The sequence below is a fragment of the Schistocerca piceifrons genome, chromosome 4 (assembly GCF_021461385.2).
Source record: "Schistocerca piceifrons isolate TAMUIC-IGC-003096 chromosome 4, iqSchPice1.1, whole genome shotgun sequence".
Taxonomy (NCBI): Eukaryota; Metazoa; Arthropoda; class Insecta; order Orthoptera; family Acrididae; genus Schistocerca; species Schistocerca piceifrons.
The window spans coordinates 248162192-248187458 of record NC_060141.1 but is presented as its reverse complement, the minus strand read 5'-3'; the positions used below and the strand labels follow the sequence as shown (position 1 = coordinate 248187458).

General features: G+C 40.2%; 1 protein-coding gene across 4 annotated transcripts in view; it reads right to left on the bottom strand.

Annotated features, from left to right (window-relative positions):
* Window positions 1-25267, bottom strand: part of LOC124796334 (FH1/FH2 domain-containing protein 3) — a 646429-nt gene that overhangs the window by 573404 nt on the left and 47758 nt on the right. For all 4 annotated transcript variants that reach the window (XM_047260468.1, XM_047260466.1, XM_047260469.1 and 1 more), the window contains exon 6: window positions 20644-20692. In XM_047260468.1, the coding sequence (XP_047116424.1) occupies window positions 20644-20692 (49 nt within the window). The remainder of the gene's footprint in view (window positions 1-20643; window positions 20693-25267) is intronic.

Sequence of the window (25267 nt, the reverse complement as noted above, 5' to 3'; positions counted from 1 at the left end):
AAGTTTAGAAAGGAATAGCGATGGGCTCAGGGGTGCGTTAGAATTTGAATCGGTGAGGGAGACGTACTAGGATAGTCCGTGCAGGCGCGGTATCTGCGGTGCCAGAGCTGCATAAACGAATAGCGCTTCTGTCCAGTAAGCAGCAGTTCACGATTCGAATCCCGGCGCTAGTACAAATTTTGATTCATTGCTTTTGCTTGCATCATTATCACAGATGAAAAAATTCATTGTCAGTACGCTACGCTTCACAACGATCGACTCGTTTTCACCTCCGATGTAAATCGTGTTGCCTTCATTGGACGTGTTGTTGTGGTTACTTTATAAAGAATCTTATGCTTTTATCAGAATAATCAAACTTCAACATTTTGAAAACCATCTGTGCCGTCGTACGTACTCTAACGGAAATGGAAACTGAATGAACTGACACCTCTTGTTCGAGGTATCTACGTGTGGCGGTACGACACATAACGTGAAAAAATAATATTGAAGAATTTCGCAAATTTAACAAAACTGACGTAACGAAATAAATGTTATCACAGAAAAATCGAAAAGACTATGTAATCAACTAATATGATCTATGATTGTTATTGCAATTTCTGTTCCTTTTGATAAAGGATCGCACACGCTTCCCTTTTGTTTCTTCACAGTGTAAGAAGCCGTTTCGTGACGAGGCATAAGACTAAATATAATCAAATATTGCTTAAAAGTGTCGCTAATGTTTTACTGTAACAACTCCTATATTCATGAAGTGATATACAGGGTGATTCAAAAAGAATACCACAACTTTAAAAATGTGTATTTAATGAAAGAAACATAATATAACCTTCTGTTATACATCATTACAAAGAGTATTTAAAAAGGTTTTTTTCACTCAAAAACAAGTTCAGAGATGTTCAATATGGCCCCCTCCAGACACACGAGCAATATCAACCCGATACTCCAACTCGTTCCACACTCTCTGTAGCATATCAGGCGTAACAGTTTGGATAGCTGCTGTTATTTCTCGTTTCAAATCATCAATGGTGGCTGGGAGAGGTGGCCGAAACACCATATCCTTAACATACCCCCATAAGAAAAAATCGCAGGGGGTAAGATCAGGGCTTCTTGGAGGCCAGTGATGAAGTGCTCTGTCACGGGCTGCCTGGCGGCCGATCCATCGCCTCGGGTAGTTGACGTTCAGGTAGTTACGGACAGATAAGTGCCAATGTGGTGGCGCTCCATCCTGCTGAAATATGAATTGTTGTGCTTCTTGTTCGAGCTGAGGGAACAGCCAATTCTCTAACATCTCCAGATACTGTAGTCCAGTTACAGTAGCACCTTCGAAGAAAAAGGGACCAAAAACTTTATTGGCTGAAATGGGGAACAAATGTACAACTAAATGAAACTTTATAGCTCCCTTAATTCGCCGACAGATAGTGCTTAGCTCTGCCTTTTGTCGTTGCAGAGTTTTAAATTCCTAAAGTTCTGGTATTCTTTTTGAATCACCCTGTATATTAACGATTTATGCACATTTCATAGGGGAATACTGGCGCAGAGGTCAACGCCAGTGTTCTAAAAGATAACGGCCTAGAGTCGGAATAAATACTTTAATATTTGCTAATTTTGACAAATAATTAAAAATAAATGTAAATGTAGGAGATTTCTCTTCATTAGTGGTTCTTCTTTTGAAACAGTAATAGTAGTCAGTTTTTCTAATATTGAATGATTTAACGTAATTGCAGTGAATATTTATGATCTCCACTTTACGGATAAATAATTGACGTAGGTAAACTGCAGCTGCCGGCCGAAGTAGCCGTGCGGTTTTGGGCGCTGCATCTGGAACCGCGAGACCACTACGGTCACAGGTTCGAATCCTGCCTCAGGCATGGATGTGTGTGATGTCCTTAGATTCGTTAGGTTTAACTAGTTCTAAGTTCTAGGGGACTAATGAGTTCAGAAGTTGAGTCCCATAGTGCTCAGAGCCATTTCGACCATTTAAACTGCAGCTGTCAAGAAAATTGTAGCTGTTCATCTGGAATATTGTATGTAGATGCTGTCTTTTGATACAAAAACAGATTGTTGGGCAATCTAACTGCGAGAAATACCATAACTTAGTCGATGACGTAAATAATTTTCCTGTTGTGAAGCAGGCAGAATAATACTAGGCGCTACAGTCTGGAACTTGGAACCGTGCGACCGCTACGGTCGCAGGTTCGATTCCTGCCTTGGGCATGGATGTGTGTGATGTCCTTAGGTTAGTTAGGTTTAAGTAGTTCTAACTTGTAGGGGACTGATGACCTCAGATGTTAAGTACCATAGGGTTCAGAGCCATTTGCACCAATACTAACTCCAACTTTGCATAACAAACAAAAACCAACAATACACATACGTAAATAGAACCACCACATATGGTGGACTGTGGTTAAAAAGATGGCTAAATCTGCCGCAAATTAGGCCCTGGAGATTTGTTCTGTTTTAGAAATTTCAGATGTTTCTCAACACCACTGACATCAATATCCGTATCACCCATTTTTGCAGTGGTAAGATAGCTAAATTGGACTGAAGTGACATTTGAAAACGGTGTTCAGCACTTTTGCTTTGTCACTATCAGTATCAGTTTCTGTCTCGTCCATAAGCGTCTGTACATCAACTTTGATATCATTAAAAGCTTTTACGAGGAACCAGACTTTCTTTCTATTTTGTCGGAGATCTTTCGATAACATTCTCCTACAGTAGTCATTGCAGGCTTCACGCTTAGCCCTCCTGACAGATAGACGCGTTTCACTCAGCATGGCCGTATCTACAGCCCTAAGCTTTGGTTTACACCTACTATATAGTAGTCGGACTTTTTTATTTACAAGTTCCTTGACAGTGCCTGTATACCATGAAGGTCCTTCCCATCACGAACTGTTCTATCAGGAGCATATCAAATGCATGCTCGACTACTTTTTTAATCCTGAACCACGATCCTTCTACATTATCTTCTTCAGAGACAATTTTTTCGAGTTCCTTATTGAGATACAACACTACTGCCTCTTTACATAGTTTACTGAATATTAAAGCCTTCTACTTGTTTTAGTTCTACTCTGTAGTTTGGCAATAATTATTCCTACAATTGTCTCGAGGTCACTGATATTAATTTCAATGTGGACCTCCCTAAGGACGTCATGTCTATTTGTTGCCTTTACATCTAACATATTTACATCATGAGTAGGTTTCCGAACTATCTGTTATCAGTAGTTCCCAAGAGAGGAATTTATTACTGTTACGCTCGACGTTTTGTCACGCCCGGTACTTAAAAACCGTAATTTGCCGAATTGCTTGTTGAATGACTAAAGTCTCCTCCGACGATGACAGGGTGGCTGGGGACTTGCGAACTGGAAAACTTAAGTTTTCTCTATTTTCTATTACTTATGAAGGTCAGTTTTGTGGTCGATAAAATGTTAATATTACACGTTTATGCCCACCTTTGATATTGCGTCTTGCCCACACTGCCCATACGCACTATAGTCTCTCTTATGTTGTTCATATGGTCCTTACGTGAAAGTTGTTTTACACAGCGTTTCGCAAGAGGAAAATAACTCTTCCTTGAGCATCTCCATAAGTATTTGGATGAACTGAGATAGCTTGCTGGTGTCTGAATTCCTTCGATTTTTCTTTCGGACCAAACTGACGAGAAACACAAATATTCGATCAGTATCCGTGAGCATGACACACATGAGTATTGCATGAGGTATACTTTACATATGTGTAAAATTTAAAAAAATCGCCCAACTAATTATATTACTTCTGCCTCTTTTGCATCCGAAACAGTGGCACTGTGTTTTGGAACTGCTGTCAAAGGACTCAGTTGTTTGGATCTTGAATCGAAAGTCCTCGCAGTATGAAGTTCGCATATCACGGTGCATTAGATTCAATGAACCTGTAGCATGATTTGTAAAAGATAAAACTACTGGTTATTGTTATTGTTGGCCGGCCGGAGTGGCCGGGCGGTTAAAGGCGCTACAGTCTGGAACCGCACGACCGCTACGGTCGCAGGTTCGAATCCTGCCTCGGGCATGGATGTGTGTGATGTCCTTAGGTTAGTTAGGTTTAAGTAGTTCTAAGTTCTAGGGGACTTATGACCACAGCAGTTGAGTCCCATAGTGCTCAGAGCCATTTTTTTGTTATTGTTGTTGTTGTTATCGTCGCAGACTTCAGTCTGAAGACTGGTTTGATGCAGCTCTCCATGCTGTTCTATCCCGAGCAAGCCTCTTCGTCTCCGAATATCTGCTGCAACCTACGTCCTTCTAAATCTGCTTACTATATTCATCTCTTGGTCTCCTTCTACGATTTTTACCCCCAACACTCCCCTGCTATACTGAGCTAATGATGCTTGACGCCGTAGGAAGTGTCCTGTAAACAGATCCCTTCTTTTAGTCAAGTTGTGCCACAAATTTCCTGTGTCCCCAATTCTATTCAGTACCTCCTCATTATTTACGGGATCTACCCTTCAAATCTTCAGCATTATTCTGCAGCACCACATGTCAATAGCTTCTATTCTCGTTTTGTCTAAACTGTTTACTTCCCGTGTTTCCCTTCCATATGTGGCTACATTCCACACGAATGCCTTCAGAAAAGTCTTGCTAATTACTTAAGTCTATATTCGACGTTTACAAATTTCTCATCTTCAAAAACGCTTTTGTTGCCATTCCCAGTCTACATTTTATATCCTCTCTACTTCGGCCTTGACAGTTATTTTCCTAACCCAAATAGGAAATCGCATCTACTACGTAGTGTATTGTTTCGTAATCTAATTACCTCAGCATGACCTGATTTAATTCGACTACAATCCATTATCCTTGTTTTGCTTTTGCTGAAGATCACCTTATAACTTCCTTTCAAGACACTGTCCATTCCGTTCAACTGCTCTTCCATGTCCTTTGGCCGGCCGGGATGGCTAAGCGGTTCTAGGCGCTACAGTCTGGAACCGCGCGACCGCTACGGTCGCAGGTTCGAATCCTGCCTCAGGCATGGATGTGTGTGATGTCCTTAGGTTAGTTAGGTTTAATTAGTTCTAAGTTCTGGGGGATTGATGACCTCAGATGTTAAGTCCCATAGTGCTCAGAGCCATTTGAACCATGTCCTTCGCTGTCTCTCTCAGAATTACTATGTCATCGACAAACCTAAAAAGTTTTTATTTCTTCTCCCTGAACATTAATTCCTATTTCAAATTTTTCTTTGGATTCTTCTATAGCTTGGTCAATGTACAGATTGATTAAAATTGGGGATAGCCTGCAACCCTGTCTCACTCCCTTCTCAACTACAGCTTTACTTTCATGCCCTTCGACTCTTATAGCTGCCGTCTGGTTTCTATACAAGTTGCAAACAGCCTTTTCGCTCCTTTTACCACTGCTGCTTTCAGAATTTCAATGAGAGTATTATAGTCACCGTTATCTACAAATGCTATAAACTTAGGTTTGCCTTTCCTCAATCTATCTTCATCTTCACGTTAAGGATCAGTATTGCCTCGCGTGTTCCTGCATTTCTCAGAAATCCATATTGGTGTTCCCCGAGGTTGGGTTCTATCAGTTTTTCCATTCCAGAAATACTGGTAATTACTACTAATTTGTTTTTGAAACGAACTGTTCGTCTATTTACTTGTTTATTGTCAGATGCAGGTGGATCGGCCGCCAACGACTGGTGTATAGTTGATTTGTATACTGCAACTAGAAGAAATTGTGACAGCACAGGTTTCTCATAGCTAAATGGGGAGACAAATTTAGGTAAATTCCATAGGAGTGAGATAACTCATTGTAGATGCAGATACGTCCGTCGGCTGTAGACCTTAACGATGGGCCGTCTCGGTGCTATTCCACACGAGCAGGCTTTGAGTCAACTTTTCTTTCAGTCTATTTCTACATCTTACGAGCACTCGTTAGGCCTCCTGGTGACACAGAATCGTTTGTGACTTCAAAGGCGGGTTTGAAAAACGCAATGACTAACTACATCCACTAGGATCTGCCCAAGACAGCAGTGCGGAACTACTACATCGTCCTTGTTGATACGGCACTTTATTTACGGCAGCATGGGGAGTCAGAGTCGTCGCATTCCACCTTCGAATGTAGCGCAACAAACCGTGCTTAGTGAAAGATACCACACAGAGTACTGTCATGTATAGGAATTGACTGTTCGCGAAACGACTAATACGATCTGGGGAATGTCGTTTGATTAGTGTGTACCAAGTGGGCAGTGGAGCGAGTTCTGGGTGTCAAAAGGCAGACTAACAATTTCAAACGTTCATTAAAACAAAAAATTAACACCTTTCTAAATTTTTACGTTCAGGCGAATTAAAAAGAATATATGAAATTAAAATCTTTCACAAGAACCATTACTTCCAATCAGTCGAATTTTAAAAACATAAAATTAAAATTCATTCACAAGAACCAAACATTTACAGGACAATAACTCCTTGTAAAATTTGATTATCATTACCGTGTGGTGAAGCTACCCTTGTCTTTTTTTTTAATCGTAGGCCAATCATTTAAAGAAACTCCGTGAGTAATCCATAAGTATATAACAATAAATTTTAAGAGACCATTTACACATCTTGAAAGCAAGTAAATATCCAAAATTTATGATACAATCAAATGCAACGACAGTGGTTTAAGCTACACAAGGTTCTATCCGAGTAAGGTAGTTCCCTATGACTGTACCTCGGTCTACATATTCAAGCCGCCCCAGTCCTCAGTGGTCCCGTTATTACTAACAGCCCTGGCTGCCCAGTCAGTGTCAACTGACATCGGATCGTTCCAAAGCCAAGCATTTACCGGACCTCCAATGCCCATCCAACATCTCAAAAGTCAAACATTTCTTTACACAATCAAATCAGTCGTTTGCTGGCTACGAATGTAGTATCATATTACTTCTGTAAAGCTCAATAATCTTCAATCTTCTCCGTCTCAATTCACAACTATAAGACATCTCCACATGCTGATTGAGCCACCAATCCAGGTAAGCACTCACATAGTCCAATGTCCCACAGGCCGCCACCACCCGACTTCGCACTACCTACGCACCCCTTCCCTTTACGACTCCAGATGGCGCCACGAGCGTAGGTCAAGAAAGGATAAGTTGGCCGACGAGGATTCCACCACAGAAGCCTGGCACCGGAGTGCCGACCACGGCAAGATTTCAACTCTGAGCCAAGAAGTGACTTGTTTCTAATCGAGAAGAGGTTCCTCCAGGATTCAGAGCGAGTAAGCGGGGTTCCCAAAGACAATATTTGGGAGGAGTTTTCAATTTCTGGCACTCCCCGACAGTTGAGGGAAACCTTCTGAAAACCCTGGTCGGAACCAGACGATTGTAACTAGTTTCAATTTGTTTCTGAGTATGATTACGTAGTCTTTCCCGACTAAGTCTTGAAAGTCTCTTCGGGTTTGCTGCCGGATCCTAAAATCAACTTGACTCGATATTTCGGTGATCCAACTGTTCGCCATCTTCAGGAAGTGCTGCTTCTGCTGATGAGTCCCGCTGAGAACTGATGACGCAAAATTGCAATTCGACGTCCTATATAGGCCATCGTTCAGTACACGGCGCATGCGTCGCTCATCACGGTTTCTGCCTTCCAAAACAGGAAGGTGGCGCCGCCCTTAGTGAAACACTGCTGGCAACGATATATCGCAATCAAGGCCGCACCGAAGAATGTTCAGTTTTGATGCGAGATAATACAGGATTCCACGTTTTGCTAAGAGGAAACCCATTGTCTCTGTTGATTAAATTATCAGCCAACCTAATTTCGATCGCCTCTTTATAGACACAATTCCAAAAACCGGAAATGTTGGCAATCACAACAGTTTCCTCAAATTTCATTTTGTGTCCCTCATTTGGCAGTGTTCTGCTACGGCCGATTTTTCCGGCTGTTGTAGCCTCGTGTGACGGCGATGTTTCACACACCTGTCACTCACTGCGCGAATAGAACGGCCAACGTAAGCTTTCCCACATTGACACGGGATTTTGTACACCCCGGGTTTCCTAAGTCCCAAATCATCCTTCACAGAGCCGAGCAGAGCCCTAATCTTAGAAGGTGGACGGAACACACTCTTAATGTTAAGATTCCTTAAAATTCGTCCAATCTTAAACGATAAGCCTCCAGCATAAGGAAGAAAGTCCACAGATCTATGTTCCTCTTCGTACACCTCCGGAGATGGTCCAAATTCCATAGCCCGACGAATCTGTTTCTAGGTGTATCCATTTTCCTTAAAAACAGTCTTTGTCACCCATAGTCGCCAATTTATTTATGGAGGACTTCGAGGCCATGGCACTGAGGACTTCAGCTTAGCAACCAAGGTGCTTCTGGAGATACATGGACGATACCTTCTTCGTCTGGCCGCATGGACGTGATGCTCTTAACAGATTTTTGGACCACTTCAACTGTCTTCATCCCCGTATCAAATTTACTATGGAGGTTGATAATGATGGGATGCTTCCATTTTTAGACGTAATGGTTTATAAAAAACCAGATGGAACTTTGGGACACAGTGTTCACCGAAAGCCGACACACACAGACTGGTATCTGCACCCTAAGAGTTGTCATCCACCACACCAACGTAGGACTTTGGTACGGAGAGCATATGCCATTTCCGACGCAGACAGCTTAACCCAAGAACTTGAGCATTTGATGACTGTTTTTAAGGAAAATGGATACACCTAGAAACAGATTCGTCGGGCTATGGAATTTGGACCATCTCCGGAGGTGTACGAAGAGGAACATAGATCTGTGGACTTTCTTCCTTATGCTGGAGGCTTATCGTTTGAGATTGGACGAATTTTAACATTAAGAGTGTGGTCCGTCCACCTTCTAAGATTAGGGCTCTGCTCGGCTCTGTGAAGGATGATTTGGGACCTAGGAAACCCGGGGTGTACAAAATCCCGTGTCAGTGTGGGAAAGCTTACGTTGGCCGTTCTATTCGCACAGCGAATGAAAGGTGTGTGGAACATCGCCGTCACACGAGGCTACAACAGCCGGAAAAATCGGCCGTAGCAGAACACTGCCTAAATGAGGGACACAAAATGAAATTTGAGGAAACTGTTGTGATTGCCAACATTTCCGGTTTTTGGAATAGTGTCTAATAAGAGGCGATTGAAATTAGGTTGGCTGATAATTTAATCAACAGAGACAATGGGTTTCCTCTTAGCAAAACGTGGAATCCTGTATTATCTCGCATCAAAACTGAACGTTCTTCGGTGCGGCCTTGATTGCGATATATCGTTGCCAGCAGTGTTTCACTAAGGGCGGCGCCACCTCCCTGTCTTGGAGGGCAGTAACCGTGATGGGCGGCGGATGCGCCGTGTACTGAACGGTGGCCTATGTAGGACGTCGATTTGCAATCTTGCGTCAGCTCTCAGCGGGACTCATCAGCAGAAGCAGCATTTCCTGAAGATGGCGAACAGTTGGATCACCGAAATATCGAGTCAAGTTGATTTTAGGATCCGGCAGCAAACCCGAAGAGACTTTCAAAATGTTTATGAGTATTCTTTCCATTGTCCCATATAAAAATTAAAAAAATATGCATGTGCTCATGCGTGCGTGCTTGTTGTATGGCTATCCAAAATTCCCGCGTTCACTCACGAGTTGATTTCAAGATTTTTTTCTGTCGATTATCGCTCCTTTAAGCTGTAGTAACGATTTTTATGTGTCAGAAGTGCCGAGTTGTACAGTGGTTCGGAAACCACGTTTAACTGACTGGGTAGGTCATCTGAAAATTGCCACTTCCAATAGGACTGTGCATGGGAAAGTACTGCGGCTTGTCTCGTGATGAGCCTGGCGAGGATGTGATGTTGGGTATTGCAAGCACTCCGCTATGAGCTTCATGAAGTGCTCCTAGGATGTATTACTCCGGCGCTGCTGATGTGTTACCAAGGTTTCTGATGACACGGACGCCTTTTTATAGTCAGCAACTGAAAACGATGTTCTTACTAAAAGACTTCCAGAGGACTGGATAATGTACAGTGGATCAGAGATATTCGACAGTAGTCTCATTGTAATAAAGTAGTCTGTACTTCCAGCACGCGTCTTTGAATTGTGTGGCACAGATCCTGAGGGCCTAACCGCCTAAGTAACATGGCACATCTACGAGTATTTAATATTGTATTACTTAAAACTGATATTTACTTCCAACAGGTTAGTCGGTGGATTTTCAGGATAGATTATTCTATCCGGAACACAGAAAGGCAGCCACTGGTTATGGCTTTATCAAGTCAGTGTTTCAATTACTACTATGGTTACACTTTGTACTGTGCAATCTGAACTGCGTAACAAGACTGCAGGTTTAATTGTAACAGCAATACATGAATGAAATAAATATCGTTTTATTACTTTCGCTGCTTGATAACAACGTAAACAGCTTTCAACTAGATGTTACGTGATGAAGTTATTTCTCAGTAAGGCCATGAAATATATAGCTGTTGGGAAGTATTGTTACGTCACGTAAGTTCTCTGTTAGCACGAAAATTACCACAGATATTTGTGGAACATGCGAAATTTCACGAATAAGCCAGGGTGACCGCGGCTTGAAAATGTTGCCATAAGTAGGAAATTAGTGTGTCACTTAAAGTTTCATCAGCGCAGATTTGCCGAGAAATTGAAGGGTAAATTGCGTCGCTTAGTCATTAGCTAAAAGAGGAAGCCAATTTCTGCGAGCAAACTCATTAAGATGAGCGTAGAGCTCAATTAGCCGCCAGCGCAAAATTAGGTCGGCAGAGCGGAACATCCTCCGTAATTAGTTCCACCGGATAAACTGGCAGCAGCAGTATCGAAGGAAAAGCAGCACCCAACTGTCAGTCAGGAGCCATGTGGGAAATGCCTACAAAAAAGTGAGTAGAAATGATCTATGTATCTATTGTCCTGTACCGCTCGCATTTATTTCTAGCAGAATACTGAAACATATTGTCAGTTCAAGCATTATGACTTTCCCGGAACGAAATAACGTTCTCCGTAGAAATAAGAATTGTCTTTGGAAACATCGATCATGAAAACCGCAACTCCCTTCGTCTCATATGATACCCTCAATGTTATTTGATAGAAGTAACTAAGTTGATCCGGTGTTTCTCGTTCGAAAAGCTTTTGATCCAGAACGGTTTCTACATAAAAATGTTCCTGTCGGATAGATAAGCAGGTTTCCGACTGGTTCGAACATTCCATGACAGGCGGGAGGCAGCACGTTATGATGAATGGGCAGCCATTTGCCGACTCTGAAGCAATATCTGGTGTGGCACAGGGGAGTGAGATACGACCGCTGCTGTTAGTGTTATAATTAATGAATTAGCGTATAATATTAGTTGATTTTCATAGGTGATGCAATTTGGAACACACCTGTCAAATTCTTGATTGTTAATGTTCTGAATAATTTAGCAGCCTAATGTTTGAGCTATGTGACAATGGCCTAATGGTTAAAGAGGTTCGGGTTTGCTTACAGGACATGCTATAACGAGTTTTACCTGCTTAATAACATTTTAGTTAGGAAATATATGTTGTGCAGTAATCTAGGTCATTGTAAGTTTTCACTATATGAAGTTATACATGGTGGTAATAATCAGACATTCGCTGCTTGAGAAGGCCTTCATGAAAAACTTGTGATTGTATAATGAAACTTTGTGAAAACATTTGTAAATATATGCGCCGGCCGCAGTGGCCGAGCGGTTCTAGGCGATACGGTCTGGAACCGCGCGACCGCTACGGTCGCAGGTTCGAATCCTGCCTCGGGCATGGATGTGTGTGATGTCCTTAGGTTAGTTAGGTTTAAGTAGTTCTAAGTTCTAGGGGGCTGATGACCTCAGAAATTAAGTCCCATAGTGCTCCCATAGTGCGGAGAGAAGTAACGAATAAACCACTGCGAGAACCGCATTTTAATTTCCACATGAGATGGTAACATTTGTTTATTGCGTACCATGTTTACGTTCCAGGTTACAATCGTTTCCCAATGTGACGATCACCTGCATCCACGACAGCCTGGAAGTTTGTACGGTTGTTGTTGTTGTGGTCTTCAGTCCTGACACTGTTTTGATGCAGCTCTCCATGCTAATCTATCCTGTGCAAGCTCCTTCATCTCCCAGTACCTACTGCAACCTACGTCCTTCTGAATCTGCTTAGTGTATTCATCTCTTGGTCTCCCTCTACGATTTTTACCCTCCACGCTGCCCTCCAATGCTAAATTTGTGATCCTACCAGTCGATCCCTCCTTCTAGTCAAGTTCTGCCACACACTCCTCTTCTCCCCAATTCTATTCAATACCTCCTCATTAGTTATGTGATCTACTCATCTAATCTTCAGCATTCTTCTGTAGCACCACATTTCGAAGGCTTCTATTCTCTTCTTGTCCAAACTATTTATTGTCCATGTTTCACTTCCATACATGGCTACACTCCATACAAATACTTTCAGAAACGACTTCCTGACACTTAAATCTATACTCGATGTTAACAAATTTCTCTTCTTCAGAAACGCTTTCCTTGCCATTGCCAGTCTACATTTTATATCCTCTCTACTTCGACCATCATCAGTTATTTTGCTCACCAAATAGCAAAACTCCTTTACTACTTTAAGCGTCTCATTTCCTAATCTAATTCCCTCAGCATCACTCGACTTAATTCGACTACATTCCATTATCCTCGTTTTGCTTTTGTTGATGTTCATCTTATATCCTCTTTTCAAGACACTGTCCATTCCGTTCAACTGCTCTTACAAGTCCTTTGCTGTCTCTGACAGAATTACAATGTCATCGGCGAACCTCAAAGTTTTTATTTCTTCTCCGTGGATTTTAATACCTACTCCGAATTTTTCTTTTGTTTCCTTTACTGCTTGCTCAATAACATCGGGGACAGGCTACAACCCTGTCTCACTCCCTTCCCAACCACTGCTTCCCTTTCATACCCCTCGACTCTTATAACTGCCATCTGGTTTCTGTACAAATTGTAAATAGCCTTTCGCTCCCTGTATTTTACCCTTGCCACCTTCAGAATTTGAAAGAGAGTATTCCAGTCAACATTGTCAAAAGCTTTCTCTAAGTCTACAAATGCTAGAAACGTAGGTTTGCCTTTCCTTAATCTTTCTTCTAAGATACGTCGTAAGGTCAGTATTGCCTCACGTGTTCCAACATTTCTACGGAATCCAAACTGATCTTTCCCGAGGTCGGCTTCTATCAGTTTGTCCATTTGCCTGTAAATAATTCGCGTTAGTATTTTGCGGCTGTGACTTATTAAACTGATAGTTCGGTAATTTTCACATCTGTCAACACTTGCTTTCTTTGGGGTTGGAATTATTATATTCTTCTTGAAATCTGAGGGTATTTCGCCTGTCTCGTACTTCTTGCTCATCAGATGGTAGAGTTTTGTCAGCACTGGCTCTCCCAAGGCTGTCAGTAGTTCTAATGGAATATTGTCTACTCCCGGGGCTTTGTTTCGACTCAGGTCTTTCAGTGCTCTGTCAAACTCTTCACGCAGTATCGTATCTCCCGTTTCATCTTCATCTACATCCTCTTCCATTTCCATAATATTGTCCTCAAGTACATCGCCCTTGTATAGACCCTCTATATACTCCTTCCACCTTTCTGCTTTCCCCTCTTTGCTTAGAACTGGGTTTCCATCTGAGCTCTTGATATTCATACGAGTGGCTCTCTTTTCTCCAAGGTTTCTTTAATTTTCCTATAGGCTGTATCTATCTTACCCCTAGTGAGATAAGCCTCTACATCCTTACATTTGTCCTCTAGCCATCCCTGTTTAGCCATTTTGCACTTCCTGTCGATCTCATTTTTGAGACGTTTGTATTCCTTTTTGCCTGCTTCATTTACTGCATTTTTATATTTTCTCCTTTCATCAATTAAATTCAATATTTCTTCTGTTACCCAAGGATTTCTACGAGCCCTCGTCTTTTTACCTACTGGATCCTCTGCTACCTTCACTACTTCATCCCTCAGAGCTACCCATTCGTCTTCTAATGTATTTCTTTCCCCAATTGCTGTCAATTGTTCCCTTATGCTGTCCCTGAAACTCTGTACAACCTCTGGTTCTTTCAGTTTATCCAGGTCCCGTCTCCTTAAATTCCCACCTTTTTGCAGTTTCTTCAGTTTTAATCTACAGGTCATAACCAATACATTGTGGTCAGAGTCCACATCTGCCCCTGGAAATGTCTTACAATTTAAAACCTGGTTCCTAAATCTCTGTCTTACCATTATATAATCTATCTGATACCTTTTAGTATCTCCAGGGTTCTTCCATGTATACAACCTTCTTTTATAATTCTTGAACCAAGTGTTAGCTATGATTCAGTTATGCTCTCTGCAAAATTCTAACAGACGGCTTCTTCTTTCATTTCTTAGCCCCAATCCATATTCACCTACTATGTTTCCTTCTCTCCCTTTTCCTACTGTCGAATTCCAGTGACCCATGACTATTAAATTTTCGTCTCCCTTCACTACCTGAATAATTTCTTTTATCTCATTATACATTTCTTCAATTTATTCGTCATCTGCAGAGCTAGTTGGCATATAAACTTGTACTACTGTTGTAGGCGTGGTATTCGTGTCTATCTTGGCCACTATAATACTATATTGTACGAATACTATTTCAAAATTGTTAGCAGCACTTTTCGTACGGTGGACCACGGAATCCTTTGAATTTAGGATTAAAGAATCACAACATGAGGCAGTCGTTCATACTAATACCAGCGAATAAATGCGCCTATCGGAGCACATAAAAATGCGATATGTTCCTGCTTATTTAAAAGAATCTTATTGAAAAGTGGGGTACTGCCTCATTCTACCTTCCTCAGGAACCTTTAAAAATGTTTCCACAAATTTTGGCTTGCGAACATATACGCAATTTTTTAAACGTGCAGATCACCTCAAAATCCCTCAGCTCCCCTAACTGTAACTCAATTACATCCACTAGTCCAACGCTGTAAGTCGTTCATGCGCATCCACTCCCAGTTTCCCTTTCTCACGCGCTCATTCAGCCCATCTCATTGTCATTATCTCTTTATATTTCTCTGCCATTGTCTCCTGTGTCACAGTCACTGTCCCCTTGGTTCTATCCTATTGCTACAGTCTTACTATTAATATCTCATTCCTTCCTTCCTCCTGCTGCTGTCTCTTCTCATTGTCTATCTCTCTCTTCCTCGTTGTCATTGTCATATACTCTGTCTCTCATTATCAATGAGTCCTACCCACTTTCTCTTTCTCTTTATTCCTCCCCCACTGGCACTATCTTCTCCACTCTTTTTCCTAGCACTGTTCTGTCAGTGTCAACTACGTTTCACTGCCACTGTGTCCCTCTCTTCCTCTAACACTGCTACTGTCTCCTTCGCTTTTTCTGTAACACAACCACTGTCTACTAGTGTCCAGTATTTATTACTTTTGCGTCTCTTTGCCACTGCCACTGTCTTCTTCTATCTCAGCATAAAAAAGCGCGAATATGTTCGTATGCCAAATTTCTTGCGAAAATTTCGAAAGGTGCTGAGAAAAGTAGACCGAAGCAGCTGGTACCCCACTTTTCAGTAAGTCCTTTAAATAAACAGGACTATATTCGTATTTTTTAGCTGCGATAGGAGCTTTTTTCGCTGATTCCCTTCTTTTCCCTGCTGCAGCAGGGCATGTAACTCATATGAAAAGAAATGTATTGGTCACTAAAATTTAGATAGTTAAACTGAAATAACACAATATTAGTTTTGCACCTCAGACAGGATTCTACGTGCAAAAAAAATTTGCATGTGCATTAATGCTACTGGATGGTGGTCCCAGATGATAAGGAAGACACTTTACAGCATATCTCTCGGTGCTACGCCACTTTGTAAACTACGTTTTACCCCTCACGCCGGATTTTACGTGCGTATCTTACGCTTTGAAGCAGGGCAACTTGGAACCTCTGCATCTCGGAAACGAGTAAGATAGGAAGAAAGTTTTCAAGGTTGTTGGAGATCGGTATCTTAGGAATACATGGTAAACATTGCAGGTATTTGCTGTGCATGTACGCCTCGGAATTGCAACTGGGTTTTGTTACCCAAAAAATAAGTTTTTAGTGTTCCTCGATTTTTCAAATCAGGAAGATGGCTCTTCTAGATAAATGCCTAGAGAATATATAGTTAAAATTTGAGCGCCTTACTGCCGTTATTTATTTAGATTTCTCCTCATATCGCGTTTTATGCGTAGAAGTGGAGTAACTTTGAACATCTGTACGTTGGAAAAATATCAACAAAATTTTCATCGTTGTTAGAGATCAAGATATTAGGAATATATAATAAAAAATTCAGCTGTGCATAGTCGTATTGGAATCCTCGGCTGCTTTTTGGTCTGCTGGTGACGGCGAAAATGTAGTAAAAACCCTTTTTGTCAGCTTTTCCGAGAAACCGCCCGTGAACTAATGGTGTCTGCATAAGTCACCTCAAGCCCACTGCAGAGCACGTCAGACGCAAAGAGATCCAACCAATTTTCTTCATTTGCCTAAGCAGGAGGGAGAGTGTAATCTTCATACTTTGACCTTGTACTACAGGATAGTGACACTAAGACGATCCTTCTGTTGAGTCTGTTGATCCTTCTGTTGAGTCTCTTGAGTACACAAATGATTCAAAACCCAAGAACTATCCAGAACAATTGACTCTACCTTTTTATCACCAACTGTACCCGAGGTACGAGCACCGGAAAATCCCGTTTTTATGCGCGGCGTTTTGGAAAACCTTAGGTACGCGCGCTGGTTCATGCATACCGATGTCGGAGTAATAGTGTGGCGACATTTCGAGTGGGAGGGTCGTTGACTCAACTGTAGATAAAACAAACAGTATGCTACGATTGATTGGTAAGATACTGGGAAACAACAGAGTGCCTACAAGAAAGATTGCAAACTAAACTGTTGCGCGGAACATAGTTTGTATAATGCTGAAATGTATGGTACCAATCTCAGTTTTAACAGGGTATACCGGGCGTACACAAAGAAGGGCGGCGCTAATGGTGATAGGCTTGTTTCACTGGTGAGGAAATCTAAAAAAAAGTTTTAAAATCTGAAATGGCTAACGCTAGAAGAAAGATATCGTACATCTCGAGAGAACCACCTTATGAAACTTCAAGAACAGTCTTGCAGGCTAGAAACGACGAATATTGTTCACTCTGCTACGCATAAATCCCACAGAGATTGTGCAGGAAAAGCAGAATATAGTAACAGCTCGCACAGAGGCGTAACGCGTTTTCCCCACGTTCCATCTGTTAATGGAACGGGGGGAAACCTACGATGTGGTAAAATGACAAGTACTCTCTGCTGTCCTTCAGAGAGATCTTGGAGTAGACATATGAGGTAATGTTGCCTGATTTCTGGCTTTAGCCGGGACATGTCCGGATTTTTACTGTCGTGTCCGGCCAAATATATATAAGTCTAACCTGTTCGGCTTTTGTTATTATCGGTGAAATAGAGAACGCACAACTCACGCCCCTACCGAGATAATGACGTAAACGCAAGAAATAAGTATTAGAAGGAATATGGAGTTGGATCTACATCTACATGTGTACTCTGCAAATCACACTTAAGTGCCTGGCAGAGAGTTCATAGAACCACCTTCACAATAATACTCTATTTTTCCAATCTCGAACAGCGAGCGGAAAGAACAAACATCTGTGTTTCCGTGAGAGCTCTGATTTTCCTTATTGTATTATGATGACTGTTTCTCCCTATGTAGGTAGGTATCAACAAAATATTTTCGCATTCGGAGGACAAAGTTGGTGATTGAAATTTCGTGAGAAGATTCCGCCGCAACGAAATCGCCTTCGTTTTAATGATGCCCATCCCTAAATCCTGTATTATGTCAGTGACACTCTCTCCCCTATTTTGTGGCAGTACAAAACCTGCTGCTCTTCTTTGAACTTTCTCGATGTACTCCGTTAATCCCATCTGGTAAGGATCACAGACCGAGCAGCAGTACTCCAAAAGAGGAAGACTCTTTAGAATCTGTTACATTTTCTAAGTTTTCTGAAAATAAAACGCAGTGTTTGGTTTGCCTTCCCCATTCATTTTCTGTGTGTTCTTTCCAATTTAAGTTGTTCATCATTTTAATTCTTAGGTATTTAGTCGAATTTACGGCCTTTAGATTTGACTGATTTATCGTATAACCGAAGTTTAACGGATTCCTTTTAGCACGCATGTGGGTGACGTCACAATTTAGGCTCAGTTCCCAATTTTTGCACCATACAAGTGATTTCTAAATGCAATTTGTTTTGATCTTCTGATGACTTTACTAGACGATAAACGACAGCATCATCTGCAAACAACCTAAGACGGCTGCTCAGATTGTCCCCTAAATCTTTTATATAGATAAGGAACAGCAGAGGGCCTATAACACTACCTTGGTGAATGCCAAAAATTACTTCTGTTTTACTCGATGAGTTCCCGTCAATTACTAGAACTTTGACGTCTCTGACAGGAAATCACGAATCCAGTCACATAATTGAGACTATATTCCATAAGCACGCAATTACACTACAAGTCGTTTGTGTGACACAGTGTCAAATGCCTTCTGGAAATCTAGAAATACGGAATCCATTTGAAATCCCTTGTCAATAGCACTCAGCACTTCGTGTGAGTAAAGAGCTAGTTGTGTTTCACAAGAACTATCTTTTCTAAATCCGTTTTGACTGTGTGTAAATAGAAAGTTCTCTTCGAGGTAATTCATAATGTTCAAACACAATATATGTTCCAAAATCCTGCTGCATATCGATGTTAATGATATGGGCCTGTAATATAGTGGATTACTCCTACTACTTTTCTTGAATGTTGGTGTGACCTGCGCAACTTTCCAGTCTTTGGGCACGGATCTTTCGTCGAGCGAGCGATTGTATATGGTTGTTAAGTAAGGAGCTACTGCCTCAGCATATTCTGAAAAGAACCTAATTGATATACAGTCTGGACCAGAAGATTTGCTTGTATTAAGTGCTTTAAGATGCTTCACTACTCCGAGGATATCTGCTTCAAGTTACTCGTGTTGGCATTCTGGTATATTTACTTCGTCTTCATTGGTGAAGGAATTTCGGAAGGCTGTGTTTAGTAAATCTGCTTTGGCAGCACTGACGTCGAGGTAGGAGGCATTGATTGTGTCTTGCTGCTAGCATACTTTCCATACGATCAGAATCTCAGTGCTATCCTTACTTCTGTGTGTCATGTTTTTCTTCGCAGACCGAACGAGCCTACCACCCAATGTCACAACCACACTTCCTTCAGAACGTGGAAGCAAATTAGTATGTGCGGATCAACCGAAGCCTAATCATATTAAGACACATACTCACATCGGGAATTAGTCTGCGCTGGACCTTCGCCGTTTCGTTTTTATTTCTTTATGAATCTAATTGAAATGATCGAAGTTATTGAATATCATTCCGTTTTACGTTCCAAAAGTATAGATAATCGTGAATTTTGTTAGTTTGATGAAGGAATTCCAGTTTATTTCTTCATAAATTCATCTTAGAAAGAGGACTAAGCAACTGAGAAGGCTTCCCACTTATTTGCTATCATAATTGCCAAATTATAAGATTGTTTACTGATTTTTTTGTTTAAATACGTTTAAGGTTTGTTTCGCAAAAACGACTGTAAGTGATTATCAATAAACAATTAAAAATTCCTAACTCTGTTTCTATCTAACACGTTGAGCAGTATCAAGAATTCCATTTAAGGTGTATGCCAAGACGGTACCTTTAATAAGGACTTGGCTGCACAACGCAGCTAGTATTACGTTTCTGAATACCTAATTGCTGTACGGACACTTAACTGATCTCCCTTTCTTCAACTATGAGTAACTTTCATCGTGGTATAAGCCAATCGATTACGGTGGACGAGACACTAATACAGCTCCGGCGAAAGAACAGGTCCGCAAATTAAACGTAATGTTATTAAAACTCTTCTTTGTCTTGAGCTACCGTAAGCGACACAGAATCTTACAACTTCGCCGTATTGAAAACGCAATAATGATTGTGTACAATCAACAGAACTCGGTAGTGAACGTGTCGTGTAACATAAATTTCATTATAAAAGTTCGCAAACATTTTCTTTTTGTTTTAAATCAGGTTTTCAACTCATTAACTAGCAGCGTTACAGCGAAAAGAATATCCCCATAGATCTTGCAGCCCTAAAGCTATTAACTAAATTCAAAATTTGCTGCTTTGATTTTTCAGTACAAATAATGCATGTAACATAGTTTTCCAGTAATATGGTATAAGTTTGATGAAGATGCTAGTCGGATCAGAGGAGGTAAGAAAACTTTTTGGGTTCAAACTCAAAGTGCTTGTAGTAGTGCACTGGTACAGTATAACTGCTCTGACACACATGAACTAATGCTCAATTACGTAGACATATCCGCCGTAAGTATGTTCAATGTCAAAAGAAAAAGAAATCGTACTCTACATGGAATGTCTGTCCTTAAACCGGCTTCAGAAGAAAAATCTATGTTCAGTTTAATGAAGTATGAACTGGATGGGATTATAATCGCTATTTGGTTACTGCTCTTATTTTGGAGCTCGTACAAAATGTATTCGTTGTTCTGCTAATACGTAATTAAACGCATTAGAACCCGATGCTTATCGAGCTTGTTCTCGTTCGCACGGAAACGGCGGACACTAAGACGCTAGCGACGCTTCTGCCATCTGTTGAGAGCGTGCTTACCTTGATCATGCCGTCTCGGGCGCTCGCCGGGCCATCTGACGGTTGGCTCCTGTAACAGCAAGTCGCAGACATGAGATCAGAAAGTATTCTCTATTGAAAACACTATTAATAATAATAACATTACATGCTGCATAATTTCTAAGTACCTATAACAATTCTAGGAACAGAGTATAAAGTCTTTTGAATTTACCGTGCGCAAACGAAGCCTGTGTTAGGAAACATACTGAATATATTTTTTCTGAGGCAATATATAATACGTAATATATTATGTTACTGATTTCCTAAGACTAACATCTTCACCAACAAAATGTTTTGGTTATTTTAGAGACCGAACATGCTCTGCCTTTTCAATAATGACTTAATTTAGCTAATTCTGCATGTGACGAATTCACTCAACCCATTTAACGCCATTTTTTGCACACTGCATATCAATTTTTATTTATATACATCATGCAAATAGGCGTTTTTTTACACCACAATTTATGGAAATGGTGTTTAGCAGCAGCTGCGAAAAGTGGCCACCACAAGAAAGTTGGGCCTGTATCTTTTCTCGCAAAATATCATCATACAAATTAGCACACTGCTCGCGAGCAGTTCTCTAGAAATAAAATTAGTTTGTCTCGTGCTGCTTAACGATACATACCCTCGTCAACGTTTTTAAAAGTTTATCATTAATTTTTCCGGAATCCATGTTATACAAAACGCGTAACAAAAGAGTTCTTATAACTGAATTACGCGGTCTTGGGCATTCGGATGTTTCACAGACGTGGAAATATAGTTTTCGCAGAACAAGATGCAACGTTAATAATGTATCTTTGGGAAATATGAATGTAAGTATCGATTATTGCCCTGATAATATTCAGAATTCATCGAAGTTTACGTCTACACCTACATCCCTACTCGACAAACTGTATAGCGCATGACGGAGGGTATTTCTCACAGTGTCATGTACTGCGTTACTTCCTCTTCTATCCGCGATTGGATACCTGGTAAAATGATTGCTATAGTGTTTGTGCGCGCTGTCTAGTTTTGTTTTTCCGGTCACTACGGAAATGATAAATAGTGTTGCAGTATATTCCTAGAGTACTCACGTAATGCCAGTTATTGAAATTTTCTGGGCAGACTTAAGCGGAATAGCTAGCGTCTATCTTCCAAATGTCTGCCAGTTCAGGTTTTGAAACATTTTATTTTTAAATTTTATTTTATTTCGTTTCAGACAGAGCCCATTTCACCAGATACAATTATTGAATATAACAAGACAAACAGGACATTCGTCTGATTTCTTTACAAAATATAGAATATAATTAAATGATAGTTTGGAGTTAACAAAGTACATTAGTCTGGTTGCACCTTACAATAAAATTACGAAAATGTAACAATATAAACACACATAGCGAAACATTAAAGGCATCCTCAAATTTTAAAGTGAAATGGCAAACGCGTTTCGCTACGGACTTATTCATGGAACTAAGAGCTACTGTAAGAGAAAATAGTCATGAATTTTTTAAAAAAAGTTTTGCACACACATAAAGGAAATAGTAATACTGAGTGTAAAGTTATCTATGAGACTTCAACGGGACATATGAGTTACCTGTGGAAAACTGCTTCCCTGAGTCTGTTCATATTTGATTCTACATTTACTACCAATTTTCAGAGTGTTGTCGGTGATGGCCATTCAATTACCTTACTGGCTGCCCCTAAGCCCGAATATTACATTGTTCATACTCGTCGGTATTGCGCACCTGTGGGTTCAGTACTACAGGTTCAGCGTTCTCATAGACGATCAAGCTTGAAGAAATGTGTCAATATTGTGCTAGTTGCATTTCTTTTCTTAGCCACAAGATTAACGACAAGAGACTTCGTAGATTCTACGTGGTGCAACATTTTACCTTCAATTGTATTGACGTACTAGCCTCAGGATTAATGATATGACACATTAAAGCAAATCTTCGATGGTTATGAATGAAGCAATATTCACCTACAATCTACAGAACACGACAAATAGTATGTGTGCCTCCTATTTGCGTAATGACATCTTCGTGTGAAAAACTCAGATCAGAGCATTATCTTGTATATTTTGTAACCTGAACCCTAACTCTTGTAATGTTATTTATAATTGTTACTTATTGTACTCACTTCGTTGTATTTTTTTTAAATTCATTCACCTTGTATTACCATAGCTAAGACAGTCGGTATGAAATTTTTTCTGGGGGTCAAGAGCTAATGCAAAGCTCTCATATGTTTCCTGCTATTGTAAATAATTCACCTTTACTGTAATGGGACAAAGATAAATGGGCACACTGCATGAGTAATGAATAATATTATTGTCTCTGTGTGTAGTTTTATCTGTGGTTGACTTACTAGACAGTCGGTTGTGCAGCGCTGGGAAATTCTGTGAGGCGTAGTAGCTGAGTTTTTCAGAGAATGAGATTTTTATCTGTGAAACTGGGAGGAAGTATCTGGAATACTTTATTATGTAGATGAAATCTCGTTTATATTGATGGAGAATTTTAAAGGTACGCTTGTAGTCTCTTTGTAATGAGAGAATTCTGTAACTGTCAGTCTTCTTATGTTGTACAGTGTTTTTATCAGTAATTAGATGTCTTAAAATCTATTATCTTTAAAGTAAAACCCCATCCATAATCCACAGTAAAGTTTTAAATATTCTGTCATGTGTGCATTGCACCTTACGCCACGCGTAGTAACGTACTGTTTCTGACAAAAAAAAGATTAGATTATTTATCTTGCACTGCTACATCTGTTGATTTGTATTTGCTTTCGAGAACGTCGGTACTTCAGACACAAAAGCAGCATGCTGAGCAAGAGGTAAGTCACTTACATTTCAGGACAGATCTCACCTTTCATTCTTGAGCAAACAGTGCGTAGTCGGAAGTGGTAGAAAAACAGAAACTTACGATTCAGTGGTGTAAACTGGAAGGTTGCATAACAGGATTTGAATCATAAGTTAATATTTCGCTAATAAAGTGGTAAATGACCAGCGAGAGAAGGCCACAGTTGTACACGTGCAAGTGTGTGTGAACCATAACATATAAGAGAATTAACCAGGCAGAACTAATGTGGTTGCAACCCAATTCAGCTAACAATTGAGATATCAGATGAATTGAAGACGCGTACTGCGACTCATGATTGGTTAAAGAAATAGAAAATACTCGCGTTTTACAAAAATAAACTGATTCCATTCCCACAATTGATTACAAGTACATGTATCGACATTTATCATAAGGAAGTATGCTGTTCCTGTTGTCCAGTTTGTGTTTATTGCTAGTATTTATGCTGTCGAATTATTTTTGAACTTGCTTCTCCCACACTTTACCGTATAGATCTGATTAATGATAGTCTACATAAAAAATAGTGTCTTATGTAGAATTGTGTCCCTGTAGAATTCGAGCAATAGAATTACGATACAAAAAATGCAATACATGCGATAAGTACCCACTACGCGCAAAAACTGCAAGTTTTTTATGTTTTATCTCATTCTTACGACATGCCAGGAGATATTGTTTTAAATGACAAAAATAAATCAACTTTCTCATCCTTCTCGTTTACTTGGTACATCTCTTCCTTTTTTTCAGTCTTAAAGATTATTTCTTTCTGTTTTATTACATGTTTAACTAGTTTATGACAAGCTATTGATTTCCTGACACCAAGTTCGAAAGTCGTATTTTGACATTCATGATTGCACAGATATTCGGTGAAATAAATTGATTGAGGGATTGATATGCAAATGGCCCCACACTGGTTGCAAAAAGTATAGTGAAAGATGCTAATTACAAAATTATAATTACATGGAAACATTTATGTTTCTTATTATTACACTACACTGCATTTTAAAACTTATAGAACGATGTTTTGTGACTGTAAGCTGATACGTAAAAATATTCTTCATTCTGATTTCAAATCCATTTTTTTATCAGGGCAGAATTTTGTACAGAAAGCTGTCTCAACTTGTAGCTGAAATCACATGTTTTTCCAAGAGCACGTTTTTTAATTGCGCTAAAAATAAATAATTTATTTTGTAACCTCGTACAGAGATGCAGAGTGTGCACGTGCACACTACATTAAAGTGCACAGTGGTATATGTGCCCCAAAAACGCCAATATTTATTACAAAAACACAAAAAATGCATGACAATTGAATTTCCCTTCGCTGATTTCACTGCATGAAGTTCGTTCTAAGATGGGGCGCAACAGGTATTGAGCCAAAAAAATCCCATTACCTAAACATATACCTTTCAGGTTACGTTTTGACGAGTCTAGAAACAACCTCCACTGTCTTGGATCGTAAATGATGCTAAAAAAATTCAATAAACCCTCAGTGTCACACCAAAATCCATATGGTCTTCTTTTTTAAGGAATTTTATTAACTCCGTTTCTCTGTTCATCTACCAAAAGATTGATATCCGCGTATTAGCAGATGTTTTGCTGTAGTCTTGACCCAAGCAATTCGGATACATCTGTTTACATATCGAAGTCATGCGGTAAATCATTTAGTTCGTTTCGACTAAATAATTCTTGTGCAGAATCTTCTTCCGGCTTGTAGCCCTCACCATCGTCGCATTCGCTATCTGAGTTGCTCACTTGTAGCAAATGTTCAAGAATGATAG